The following is a 15,144-nucleotide window of genomic DNA, read 5'->3' as shown; positions in this document are numbered from 1 at the left end:
GGGTTCCTCAAAATCTGAGTTTGTTCTCAATATGTACTTTCTCATTTTGTTGGATTTTTTCAATTCAAAATTTAATACCCTGATAAAGAATTAAATTTTATTTTTTATCAGTAATCATGTGCAGGATAATTTGTGTTACACTGTGTACAAACTTCTAGAAGAAATAGGTGACTATAAGATGAATCTGAATCGTATAAGGTCATGCAGGGATGGAAATGCTTTCCTGAAGGAGTAGCATAAACATTAGAAGTGAAAAAACACCACCAAAATTAATATGATGCGCTTATGATGTACTCCAAAAAAGTAACAATGTGTTCAAGGTGTCGTCCACGATTTGTAATACTGGCTCACATGTCTAGTGCATAGTATTTCAATTATTTTAGAAGACATATCGTAGATTTCTGTGAAATACGTACAAACAACTCCACAGGGATGTCATACATCAGTGTGTTGACATGTTCCCAGTCTGAGGGCCACAGAAGAAGTAAACAAATATTAGATAGATCCCGCAACTGAGAGGGTTAATGCACCTAATGCCTGGAACTCCTGCATCAGTACAATGATATCTACAGCTTCAGGAAAGTTTTTCCTAGCCCTGCATTGCTATATGATTCTGATTCAACTTGAAATCACCTACTCCTTTCAGAATTTTTTACTTGCGGTAGCAAATCACCCTTTATAATTGCTACATAATGATGCCTGTAACTATGCCTAAAAAAATGGTATGTTTATTATTGCTCCCCCTAAAGGAAAAATTCATTTTTGCCCAGGACCTGAACTTTGTGTAATTTGATTTTGATTAGTTCAAAAAAAAGTGCCGAAGTGTCTAAATCATTTATTATTAAGTTGAATGTTCAAGTTCAGTGGTAAACAGCATTCATGGCACACTATGGTATCTGGATTCGCACTTGAAGGCTTTTTTTTTTTTAATCCAAGAAATTCTATTTACTATATTTCAATGTGTATAAGGGACTCCCTGATCTTTGGGCTTGAAATTTTGTCAAAAAGTTTCTATCAAGCCTTTATTTTATGTTCATATAAGAAACCCCCTTTATTTTTGGTATGCAATTTTTGGCAAAAAGGGGGATTCTATATATATACGTTAAAATACGGTAATTACTCAATTAAAGAAATTATGTCTAGTTTTTAAATTTTCATCTTTCTCTTATCAATCTTGTAGACTACCTAAATGCATGTATTCAAACAAAACAAGGTGGTGATAACATAAGCATTTTTATTAAAGCAGGATAGTGAAAAGATTTTAAGAGGGGAGGAAGGAAGCTTCTATGGCTTGTCAAAATAGGATGTATGGTCTGTGTTTGCAAAGTGACACATGAACCAAAAATAGTCTTAAAAGTATCATGGCTTGGGAAAAAGTTGATTACATTCCTTATTCTACTCAATAATATCTGGTCAAATTTAACAGTGAGATATGCTTGTTTGTGAATTATTATTATTTTGCATTAATGCATTAGTATTTGTTTTTAAGGAAAATAATAATAATGATAATTAAAAAAATTAAGATGGAGTAAATAAAATAAAAGTAATAAATTTTTATTTTTCAGTATCAAGTTGGTGTGTGTATGTAATTTCTGAAACATGTTTTGTTAATCTAGGTAAGGATTTCACAGATATTGAGCCAAAAAATTTGCCTTCACTTGCATTGACTACTACTGTACCAGATGCATTTCCAAGTTTGTCCGGTCAGACCATCTCAACTTCAAAAAGTAATGTCAACCGTGCCTGTGTTTCTGAGGAGTCATTAAGACACCGACCTCGTTCATATTCTGCTAATACCCCGCTTTGGAGTGGGAAAGAATGCTTACAGGTCTGTCCAACACATCTAATTTCCTCTGAGAGACAAAATTCTCAATCAAATGATAAATGCTTGAGAAATTTCTTGGAGTTTGATGTGAAAGAAAAGGGAACTCGCCGATATTCTATATCAGTTGCTAGAGAAGCTAAAAAGGTAAGAGTTATTCATCCACATCACTGGGATGATATTGTACCAGAATCAAGTTTAGTGAAAACAAGTGAGTCAGCAGAGCAGCCTATTGATCTTCGAATAACAAAAGCAAGTGATAACGTGTTGAGTAGTGTTTCGGGTATGACTTTTTTGAATCCCCAAACAACATATCATAATACATCTCCACACTCAGATTTTTCAAATAAAATGACTACAACAGAGAGAAAATTCATAGAATTTGAAGTATCTATGCATAATGATGAAAATTTAGGAGATTTTGTTTCTTCTGAAGAAGTGCAGCAACAGATAGTTAGACATGGAGATTCTGCTTCCAATAAACAACTGTACTTTCACTCTCAAGATGATGCTGATTATTTAGAAACTATTCAAACGGAAAAAGGCTTGATTTATGACCAATTAGATTATTCAGGAAGGGAAAATTCTGTTACTTCAGCTACTGCTGAAGATGATGTTGTCACTCATGAAACTGTTGCTAATAAAAAAAATACTGAGCAGCAAATGCATTTGCAAAAATCTCATGCAGATTTTATGAACCCAGGAACTTCAAATATAGAAGATGGAAAATGTGTTTGTCGCATATGTAATAAGATATTTGCTAAAGCTGGGCAATTAAGAATTCATGTCAATATCCATTATTTTGAGAGACCTTTCAGGTGTGAAAATTGTGGCGTCTCATTCAGAACAAAAGGGCATTTACAAAAACATAAGCGTTCGGTTAGCCATTATAATAAAGTGAATATGAATATGACTTTTGGCACTCCAAGTGTGGATAACCCACGACCTTTCAAATGTGCAGACTGTAAGATTGCTTTCAGAATACATGGACATCTTGCTAAACATCTTCGTTCTAAAATGCATATTATGAAATTAGAATGTCTTGGGAAGCTTCCTTTTGGAATGTATGCAGAAATGGAAAGATCAGGTATCAGTTTAAATGAGATTGATACTACTGATTGCAGTAATTCTTTGGAGAGTCTTCAAGTCATGGCACATAGATTGTACCATCGTGATCCTCGCCGTATGAGATGGCAACAGGGTCTTAAGACTGTATCAGAATTTGACAAATTTTCTACAGATGCAGAGCCTGAACAGCAACCTCTTTGTACCATTGCAATGCCTACAATTATGAGTTTTAACACAGATAATGATAATGCAGACGGTGTCAAAAGAGAGCCAGTAGAGGGAGAAGATACTGCTGGTTTAACTGTTACATCCTCTCCAGTTGAAGTTTGTTTGTCTTCGTGTATTCAAGATAAAAATAGTATTATTCCATCAGAAATGTCATCTACTGTGCAAAATGAAAGGTCAAATACAGACAATGCTGCATCATCTTCAATGCATCGTTCAGACACTTGCCATTTATGTGGTAGAATGTTCAAAAGTACAAAGTTTTTGCAGGTTCATCTTTACTGTGATCATTCGTCATGGGACTCATCAGCAGATTTTACTGTTGAAAATTCTGGTTTTACAACTGCTACTGTGGTGAAAGATGTAACTTGTAATATTTGCTGTAAAAGTTTCCAAAACCACAGTGACTTGCAGCAAGTGAGTATAAATCAGTGAATTTTTTTTCATGTAAAAGAGTTATTTTTTTTTAAGGAACATTATTTTCAATATAGGAATTCAAAAGGATTCGTGCAATTAACAGAGCCATGGCGTGATTGTTAAAGGTCAGAATTAAAGTAATTCTGGTTGTCTATCATCACTGGAAAAGTCATGAAATGCGAAAAATGTCTCGGAAGTCCAAAAAAATTATTAAATTCCAGTGAAGGTTAGATTTTTTTTATTATTCTTGAGACCTTTTTTTTTTCCTCTCCTCTCCCCCTAAAATCTAGGCGTTTAAGAAACTATCACATTCAGTTTTTCCTTTCTCTTTAGTTTCTTTTCTCCTACTTTGTTTTTTCCCCCGGGGAGGACATGAGTGGGTGAGTAGCAACAGAAAAGAACAATGTTACCTGTCAATATGTAGCCTACATTGGGGCAGGAATTATAAGGGTGGATGGGAGCTATTTGGCTGGATGAACAAAAAAAAACCCTTTTTCTTTGCTTGTCTGGACTGTGCAGTTGTATAATAAGCAGTATTCTCAAAATCATGTGATATTTCCTGGAGGAAGTCCTTTTGTTAACAATATTGATTTCCATAAGGAAAAGGATATGGCCCCCACCTTCCTGGAGAAGGGTTCTTAGGCTGGGATCTTTGGCGAACATCCATGTCAGACTTTTCACAAGGAATTGGGGAGGACTTCTATAGGTAATTTATAACATGAAAAAACAAACTGTTGTCCTAGGTCCCAAGAATGTCGGCCCCATTCTTGTGGAAACCATGAGAAAGGACACCAATTAAAAAAAATTTTCATGAAGGAAGTAAGTTATGTTTTCAAAATTATCATCCTCTTTTTTTCTATTAATTGCATTGATCTAGCTGTAGCAAAAGACAAAATCCTATACGCATGTGACAAAACGAGAGAGTTCAAGAGAAGACAAGGATCGGACTAAAATATAGTCTGTGATCGAGGTGACAATTTGTTCGGTATTAATTGTGTTGCAACGCAAAATTTGGACAGAATTTGAAGGAGTACGGTGACAAGCTTGCGATCTGGGGGATATCAGAGCATGGCGATGGAGCAGATAACAAGCATCTAATTCAAGAAATGTGAACAGTATGAGGAACATACTGTATATGTGGAATCCGTCCTCCAGAAGAGCCCTTGGTTGCACTGTGTTTTTTGGTTGCACTTGTGTGATAACTGTGTTTTTTTTCTTTGTCCAGTAGCGTCCAAAGCTGCATTAAGAACTTACAAGCGGCTTTGAGTAGCGTCTATTTTGTTCACAACGTGTTGTTGCCTCGTCGAATGGATTATCCCCGATTGTGAGGTTGGGAACAGCTTTGGAATAAGAGACACGCCGAATTGGAGACTTTTTTTCAGCGATAAGTTGCCATCGTTGGCGCAGTCTTGTTCTGCTGGGTTGTCGCTGTTTTGAAAAATTCTGCCAGGTAGCGTTAGTTGTTTTCTTTTCAAACAACTGTACAGCCATTTTGTCGTTTGTGCTTGTTCCGAGTGTTTGGATTACATTTTCGTGGTCTGGTCAGGTTGTATTGTTCCCTTTTTTTTCCCTTTATTTAAACAGTGCCCGTATTTTATTTATACCCTGATCGCTTTATTATTTAAACAATGCCCGGGTTTTATTTACACTCATGTCCATAAATTAAGGATAATGCCAGCTCTGGCAGATAAAGGTTCAGAAACAAAACAAGCGTTACTTATTCTCTAAAGCCCATTTATTAAACAAAAGATAAAGAACAAAAATGATGGTGTATGTATGATACCATTCATACAAATTACGATTTTTGCTCCCTGGAGCAATTGTAAAAAATATCTCCTTTACATAAACTTACTATTACATGGTTGGTATGATGGTTAATACATTGTATGTCTCCCATGCGATGAAATACAGTCCGTACAACGCCTAGGCATGCCGAGTATCAAATTATCGATCTGATCTTGGGGAAGATCACTCCACTCAGCAAGCAATGCTCTCCGAAGTTCCGGTACACATGTAGGAGGTGGTTGACGGGCTGCAACTCGTCGGCCAAGCATGTCCCACACATGCTCTATCGCATAGTCTCCCAAACTTTTTGTTCTATCGCCCCCTTCATCAGAAATTTGTTTCCACTCATCGCCCCCCAACTCAAGTGAACCCATAGGATCCTATGTTAAGCTCGTAGCTTCCATCGCCCCCCTGGACCATTCCATCGCCCACCAGGGGGCGATATTGCCCACTTTGGGAAACACTGCTCTATCGGATTCAAGTCAGGTGAGAATGCTGGCCATTCCATACGGGTTATATCCTCAGATTCAAGGCATTCGTTTACGATGTTTGCTCGGTGAGGACGGGCGTTGTCATCCATAAACACAAATTCTGCGCCCATGGCACCCCTAAACAAACGTACATGTTGTTCCAGAATGATGTCCCGATAAATTTGGGCTTTCATGGTTCCGGTTTGAACATGCAGATCTGTTCTGGAACCCAGTATAATTCCACCCCAAACGAGCAATGCTGCACCACCGTAACTGTGTCGTTCAATGATGTTGTCTTGGTGGTAACGGGTACCTGGCGTTCTCCATATGAAAGTCTGATGTGAATCCAACTGTAAGCTAAACCTGGACTCGTCGGAAAACATCACACAAGCCCACTGTGATGATGCCCACATTGCATGTTCTCTACTCCAGGCTAATCGCTGCCGACAGTTAGTTGCCGTGAGCAGAATACATCTGACAGGCCTGCGAGCATATAGACCAATATCTCCCAAACATCTGTACACGGTTTGCCTTGAAACTATGGTACCCGTGGCTGCAGATAGCTGATGAGACAGGTCGGATGCTGTGCTCCGTCTGTTTCTTTTGGCAGTTACTGCCAAATACCGGTCTTCATTCAGCGTTGTGACTCGAGGGCGACCTGTACTGTAACGTCTACTGACATTTCCGTTATCTTGGAATCGTTGCCAAAGCCTAGAGATGACACTTTGGGCTATTCCAAGTTCCTCGGATACTTCCATCTGAGTATGCCCACATTTCAGGCGGCCGATAATTCTACCACGTAAAAAATCATCCACATGCGTTCTCTGTGTCATAACTATTCGCTTATGGCACTGAGCGCCTTACAGAACTCTTGTGAACAATTTCACTTCTTTGCCACCATTCCTTATATACCCCCCTCTTACACTCTCGTCATTGTGACGTACTATCGGCATCATCTGGTGGCTTCCTGAAATTTGCATATCATTCTTGCAGATGTGTGTGATAATTCTACAGGTGAAATTTTTACTTTAGATTTCTATTTCCGTGTGATTCTGAATTATCCTTCATTTATGGACATGAGTGTAAACCCAGATCGATTTATTATTTAAACAACGTTCCGGGCTTCATTTACACGGAACAGCTTCGGTATAAGGGACAGGTTGGCGACTTTTTTTCCCGATGCCAAAATGTCCGATGGTCCGAGAAAAAGCCGCCAGACACTACGTGCGCCAGAAAAAAAAAAACCATCTCCAGCATAGAAAACAGTAAAAAACAAAAATAAGCTCTGGTTTGTTTAAAAAATAAAACTGTGGATAAAAATAAATCAATCGGTTTAAATAAAACCCGGCCATTGTTTAAAATAAAGCCTGGACCGTTGTTTAAATAATAAAGCGATCATGGTATAAATAAAATACGGGCACTGTTTAAATAAAGGAAAAAAAAGGGAGCAATACAACCTGACCAGCACAATGTGTAATCCAAACACACTGTGGATCGGAACAAGCACAAACGACAAAATGGCTGTATGGCTGTTTGAAAAGACGCGCTACAACAACTAACGCCACCTGGCAGAATTTTTCAGAACGGCGACAACCCAGCAGAACAACACTGAACCAGAGTGCGCCATCGATGGCATTTTAGCGCCGGAAAAAAGTCGCCAATTTGGCGTGTCCCTTATACCAAAGCTGTTCCGTTTTTTACTGTTTTCTATGCTGGCGATTTTTTTTTTCTGGCTCACGTAGTGTCTGTCGGCTTTTTCTCGGGCCGTCGGACATATTTGGTGCCGGAGAAAGTCTCAAAAAATCACCAACCTGTTCGTTATACGTGGAAAAAAACTGCTTGATCCCTAATTAAAAAGGGTGGTGGAAGGATGAGTTAGCTTTCTCTCTCTCAAGGGAAAAAATGATTACAGGAAGGAAGGGAAATTTAGATTTAATTTTAAGATTAATTATATAATTTCCCAAACGTTGTTCTATCACCGCCTTCCCCCTTTTCAATTTTTTTCCCTCATCAACCCCTTCCTCTAGGGAACCCATAGGAAATCTCCCTAGCTTCTACTTTGGAAATGCTGGATTAAATAAAGGAAATAACTTTTTGGAGTCATTGAAAATGCAGAGGTAGGAAAAATTAATAACTTTGGGACAACCTATGCCTCTGTATTAGAAATTTATTTCTGCCGGTTCACGATAATTTTAACTTAGTCTATCATTGAATATACTTCAACTGCTGAATAACACACAGAAACACTAGTTAAATTATTTCAGAAGGTATAAATTTATTTTTTTAAACAAATTATGCAAACATAACATATGTAACTCATGGAAGCACAATTTTACAACTATCATATTCAAAACAGTACATATATTTCGATACAATGTATGCAACAACTAAGCTACTGCAAGGGGATTCAACCTTCAAATTACAGAGAAATCTTTAACAGATAAGGAATTTTATTTCTATTAAATAAGTTACTGACTGAGCATAAACGATAATATCTAGTCCTTTTTTTCCTTGCTGTGTAACCTAACAGCAATTCATCTGAAAAAAAGTTAAATTAAATAAATATATATTGTATTTAAAATCAACACTTCATATGAGCCACAAAAGCCCAAACACTGTAAATGAAAATTACAACAACAATTATCAAAATACATGCAGGAATATTAAAAATTGGTAATTGAAATATTTTTTAATATTCATGCCTCTAAAAAAATGGGCTATATATAGAGTGCGCATTTTAAAATTCATAGTGGCACTTGCGTGGAAAATAATCTGGACTGTGGCATGGCTTGGAAAAAGGTTGGCCACCCGTTATAAATAAATGTATAAAAACCACACACATCACAATATACATATATTCTTGGTACAAACACACATTAATTCTTTTTAACAAATAAATATATTTGCATGTATACATTGTCCAACCAAGTTTTTCCCCCCTCTAAAAACTAAATAAATACAAAATGATGAGCAAGCCAAACGAAAGCTTTTCTTAAGCATATGGAAAAGACTGGCATTTCCATTAAAGTATAATTTCTATTTTCCATGATATTGCATGTTAATTCATTCATTATATGTGTATATATAGTGAACCCTCAGTACAACAGTTACTCAATATAACAAAAAAATCCCTCTACAGCAATATTTTTTCAAATCTTGTTTTGTTCGCAAAAATATTATGACATTTTATAACGAATTATGTTATTGAGTTCATTCATTGTAATAACCAGTGTGGGATCTTATCAATTATTTTGAAATGTTAAAGTATTTAAATTTTTAAGCAAAATTTGAGCTTTCAAAATTTTACCATCAAATTTCACACATAAAACAAAATTTAAACAGTAATAGACCAATTCACCATTGAAAAACATGTTCAGATAAAACCCCATTTACCTTTAGAATCTTTATAACTTCCCTCATACATAGTATCCTGTATTCTTTGCTGTTTGATGTGTATGGATGCTGCCAGTGTGAACAATACAGCTACACCTGATTTGAAGATATAATAAAAATGTCACAGGTTCATATTGCTTGAAATTTACGAATGAATGATGGTACATATTATTAAGTGATACATTCACATAAGATCTGTAATGACTAAAATACTGCCAATTTTCTTTTTAAGAACTTTGTCTTTCAAAGATTTTTTTTTTTAATTATTGCAACTGATGTTCCAAATTTTACATTGGAAGTAAAAGATAAGTATTAAATTTGGCTACCAACACAAATTAATGATCACTAACAAACACAATTATGTTCCCTGTTGTAAAATAAATTAAGGGACAGAAATAAAAAAAAATTCTACGTCCATTATATTGATTTTTAATTCCACTACATTTGATTTTTAATGAGGATGTAATTTGAGCCAATCACTCCTAATCTACAAGTGATAAGTCACCAAATCAGCAAAACTCAGTAATCAAGCCCGATTCTAGAGCTGATTTTAAATTAATTTGAATTCACTTTGATGTGGTACTTAAAAATAATAAAATAAGCATATTTGTAATTTAAACATGTTATTTTCCCCTCAATACATAAAATAAGTTCAATTTCAAATTCTTTCAATAAAACAATAATAGATCACTGCCACGTCGCAATAATTTGCCAAACTTGGAACAGAAAATGTGAGCTATCATAAATGTTTCAGAATTAATTCATAATTAATTCAAGATTCAACTAGCTCTGTTAGTTAGAAATCCTGTAGTTATTTATTATTTCTCCTAAATCATTCGGAATATAAAAGAAAATGATTTCATATTTTAAAATCACGTAACTCTTGTGCCTAAACACAACACAAAAATAATATGGCGTCAAATGTTATCTCTCTACTATTTCCCACCGATTTTTTTATTCCCATTTTTTCATTCAGTTCTTATTGTTATTTAAAAACATTACCAGAAATATGGTTTTGAAAGAATTTAACACACAAAATAATTAAATTTCACTTCTCAGGGAGAAGCTTAATTTCTCGGTGAGAACTTGTCGCTAATGTAGTTCACGATCTATTTCTCACATCAATGTTTATCACAGTGGAAATCTTTTTATCCGAATTTAAACTTTACGGAAGCCGAACAACAAGGCATTCTTGCAGTTATTTTGTAAAAAATGACTCAAAACTCTCTAAAAAAATAATTAAAAATAAAGGAAGAATTTGTAGAGAGCCTATGGTAGGATAACATTGCGCATCGCTACGGAAAGGTACAAAATGGCAGATGCATATGCCTCCCTTATTCTAGTGGCTACTGTCCGAGCAGAAATGATGATCACGTGACCAAGTCCTAGCTTTTTCCCCTGTGTCCGTCTGTAGCATGGCTTTCTTGCAAAACATCCTGTGCCAATAGCCAAGTTTTTCCAACTTTGCAGAACATTCCCTGCAATCTTTCGCAGCATATAAATATGCATTCTGTTTGCAAAATATGTTCTGCCCCAAACAGTTTAAAGAGAAAAAATATATAACATTTATATAATGAAATATTAAGCTTCTTCCAAGTCTTTCTACACAAATTTGAATGTAATTTTCCCTCAAATATTGGATAGATCAATTTTCTTCTTACTATGTAGATGATTACTGTATACAAATCTCATGCGCCCCACATCCTGGAACAAGGCTCCCAGGTGATATGGGGGGGCCCCCCCAATGTCAAAGGTTGAGTCGACTGGTCTAATATATATACACGCAATATATTATGCAAAAACCTGTGAATAAGACTTTTTTTGAAATTATAAACACTAGAAGAATAAAAAAAACATTTTTTTACCCTTAAAATTGGGATAACAAACTGCTGAAAATATACTGCACCGATTTACCTGCTTTTAATAGCTCGTAGACTTCGTAAACTCTAGAAATAAAGATATCTGGAAAAGTACCCTTCAAGTCATTTTTTTCAGGTACACTAATGGCCGTATTCACCACTCAGCGTGCTGAAACGCGGATCAGTTGAAACCCGTTTCAGTTTCAACGTGAAATCAGTATTCTCCAAACACTACCATGCGAGTATCAAGTGAAACTCAGTTCAGTTGGCGAGTATTTGGCGTATATTAACTTGGCGAGAGTAGATCCGATGCCGATTGGATGAAGGGTTTTTGATCTTCTAATGAAGTAGAAAACTCAACGGTAGGAATCTTGTGTTTACATTTTTCAACAATTTTTTTTCGATAAACAAAATATGGTTTTATCCCCTTTTTAATGGAAATTTCATTTCATTCCAGCTACGTTTTTCTTTCCTACTCCTGATATATCTATCATAATAGTTTTTCATTTCGCTACGGAATTGCTAATATTCTCAGATTAGATAAATTATATATATCATTATTAGCAGATAATTTATATAGCATGTATTGTATTTGCCCACGTATAATCAGCCTATGCGATTTTCATTGCTTTGAAGAAGAAAAAAATTATTTATCAGCACATACAAATTTTATTAATCATGAATGAAATTAAGGAAAAAAGGTGGGTCGCAATTGTGTAAAATACTAATAAATTTGTGGAAATTTTTCAAAAAGTAATTTTCATCTGAATATTTTTCAAATTATGATTGTTTTGTACCTGAAATCAAATTTTGTAAACACTAAGATACACATATAAAAATTAAAAAGTACAAAATTCAGTAAATTTGATTTCCAAAAAAAATTTTTAGTGCTAATAGTAATTCTTGTGATGGACATTGAATATTAAATTACTGAACATTAATAGCTATAGTTCCTATTAGCCAAATAAGTTAATATCTGAGACACTTTTTGTAATTATATTTGTTGAAACTTGTATGCTAGTTGCATGCACTTCTTAAGATACTATTTTTTATGCAATCCTTCCTACACACGAGATGTGCCCCCTCCCAATCTATAAAATGACAACTGACCTCAGTTGTTAAAACCTTCGTATGATAGTGAAGAGTGACTTCATCCTTGTGTAAGGCGCCAACTGGTGGCAGCGTCAGCAGTTGTGAGCTTGGCCTGAGTCTGGTCTGGCCGTCCATGTACGGTCCCTTTCAGTGTACACGAGCTCCAAGGAAAGATTGAGAGATTCTGGGCCTTTGTAGTCTAGTGGTCTAGGGCGTTCACCCGGAAAATGAAAGGACATGGGTTCGATTCCCCCGCAGGGGCAGTTGAATTTTCTCTCTTTCCAATATATATCTTTGCAACATCCAGTTGTTAAAACCTTCGTAACATTTTCCTCACTTAAGAAATCAATTATCAAACATAATTTATTCATATTTATATGGAAGTATTTGAGATTGCTAAAAAAAATAATGGTACGTATAACACAAACACACACAGTAAATAAATATTGAGATTTTCTTCCGTGATAGTCAGCTCGTCTTCAGTGGCCACATTTTATCATAGATATGTGTTTTCACCCTACTTTTGCTCCCAAATACTTGTTTCATCCAAAAAATTAAACATAGGTTTCATGAAAAAAAAATTTCCCTAAAGAATGAAGCAAATTATACTCATGTGTTGTGATTTCAAGTCCAGTGGAATCATACTGCATAATACGAATAAAGCACATGTAATCAGCAATCACGTGGTACAAGTTATGTAATGATAGATTACTTAAATATTATAAATTTCACTCAATCATTGCCCAATGCTGGCATGAACTGCACATACATAAGGTTCCAAAAAGTAATTTCATGAATTTTTTAAATTGGTGTTTTGAGCACGAAAGGTATGATCACACACTAAAATCTCGATAAAATGATATTCTGCAAATCAAGAAAAAATATCAATAGAGGGATTGCTGTTGTAGAATATTGTCACGAAGGAGAATATTCAAGAATATTCTCTGGAAAGACTACTTTTATAAATTACTGGGGAATATTCTTATCAAAAATAATTATTATTCTCAAGTTATTTCTCGTATTAATATTCACATCTCTAATTGAGTGGCAGCAGTTTGACATTATACTATAGGAATTTCCAAACAAGACTTTCAAAATATCAATGTATACGGATTTATTTTTATATCAAGTATCATTGTAGTGAGGTTTAACTGTAAATAATAAACCAATGAACTGGTATTTATATGCAAAATACTGATGCACAAATAGAATGAAATGAGCTGATAATTATATGATTTTGGATAATGAGAATGCACCACAGAAAATATTTTTTGTTGTGCATGTGTTTTCATTTGTGCAAATACTGTGGATTCTGCTTGTAAAGGTTTTTTTTTTCAAAAAATTACCATGAAAAATATAAGCGGGGAAAATGCTTTAAACAGGAAATCTTAATAAAAATTAGTTCGAGTACTAAGCAGGAAAATATTATACATGGGAATGTTATAAGCAAGATCGACTAAATATAGAAGGAAAATGTCATGTTTACACATAGCAGCAAAATATCATGTAATAAATATATTCCTGCCAAGAGGTAAAAGCTAAAAAAATATAATATATTTTGCTTGGCATTAATATAAATATTTTCATATTAGAGATGAAACATTTCATACACAAATCTATATTTGTGGTGAATATTGTATTGTTTAGGAATTAAAATGCACTATGTAATGATCGCTTTTGCCTAGTACATTTTGTGAGTTCTTAATGTACGAGGCTCCTCAAGAGAAAAGGGGGCCCCACAAAAATGAGATCTAGTTGAAATTTTCTAGAATTTACCAGGTAGGGCCACAGAAAAATCCCTCATCTCGATGGCCCCCCATCATGCTCTTAAGATGGTCCTGGTTAGGGAAATTTTTTATATAATACTTTCAGGGGCCCCCCACTCAAGAAAAAAGTCTGCATCGAGAGAGCCCATTACGACCCTGCTTCAGGTACCATAAAGATGAATTTGTGTTATTAATATCAATACATGAGTATATTACACATACTATCTTATTACACATGCTAACTTAATTATTCTATCATTATTTGATAATGATCATTTTGCTAGCGAATAAAGTTCAGATTTGAAGGAAATCATAGAAAAGTATCATTACTCACCTTCTTTCGTCACTTGGCTTCAAAAAGTAGTTGAAAGCTTTCATACTGATCGGGGATAATTATTTAACATATATTTAATACCTAAACGCGGACACTCATCACCTTATAATTAATAAATTATTCTAAATTCCCTATTTCATTCCGGCTCATCGTAAAAACAATTCAGCACGACCGCCATTACTACGTCGATGTTTGTGTTTGCAGCGACGATAATGCTCACTGCACATGCACTGAAATTCGATCCACCCCGCTGGATCGCCAAAATCGCGTTCTGAAACTGGATGGTGAATATGACCGTAAGTATTATATTCAAATGCATTTTCATAACCCTCAAATGACAATCTATTCGCCAAACACATACTGAAATAAAGTTTATTTGCATTAGCGATACAAGATCTATAGCTTAATTCTATGTAGTAAAATACAACTTTTTGCACATTAAAGAAATTTTGTAAACTGCTTATTAAGTGTAAAAATATTAAAATAAGAGAGAAAAATCAGACAGAAGTGTTTAAAAGTTTTATTTTTCAATAATTTAATGCATAATTTATTACAAAGCTGAAGTTTTGCAAGAAATAAAACCACCAAAGTGTTGAAGCTACCAAATACTACAAATGTAAGCAACAATTTTGCAACATAACCACAGTTGCTCTAATTTTCTTCACCCCTAAAAACAAACTACTCGGGTGGGTTTCTAGATTTTAAAGTTATAGGATTCTATCATTTTTGTCTAACTCCATTTTATTTCTTTTATTTCCTTGCAAATATGACTGATCCTGTTTTGAGAGGAAAAAGATTAACTAAGGAACAAGAAGCTTCCACTGAACAATGGATCGAAAAACTGAATACAGAATTTGTTATTGCACTACAGATTTTTCAAATTCAAGACTTAGAGTTCTATCCAGGAACAATG

At 34.8% G+C, this 15,144-nt stretch overlaps 1 protein-coding gene across 2 annotated transcripts in view; it reads left to right on the top strand.

The window, feature by feature from the left end:
• Positions 1 to 15,144, top strand: part of shn (zinc finger protein schnurri) — a 289,957-nt gene that overhangs the window by 213,901 nt on the left and 60,912 nt on the right. Inside the window, exons 6-7 of one of the 2 annotated variants that reach the window (XM_089237936.1) lie at positions 1,617 to 3,532; positions 3,607 to 3,758. In XM_089237936.1, the coding sequence (XP_089094062.1) occupies positions 1,617 to 3,532; positions 3,607 to 3,648 (1,958 nt within the window). In that variant the 3' untranslated portion in view covers positions 3,649 to 3,758. The remainder of the gene's footprint in view (positions 1 to 1,616; positions 3,533 to 3,606; positions 3,759 to 15,144) is intronic. The other variant, XM_089237935.1, reaches the window with a different exon arrangement.

Source organism: Pholcus phalangioides, unplaced genomic scaffold (genome assembly GCF_987345545.1).
Source record: "Pholcus phalangioides strain wild (caught in Gottingen) unplaced genomic scaffold, Ppha-v1.0 ptg000010l_1, whole genome shotgun sequence".
Classification (NCBI taxonomy): domain Eukaryota; kingdom Metazoa; phylum Arthropoda; class Arachnida; order Araneae; family Pholcidae; genus Pholcus; species Pholcus phalangioides.
This window is presented reverse-complemented; position numbering and strand designations above follow the sequence as displayed.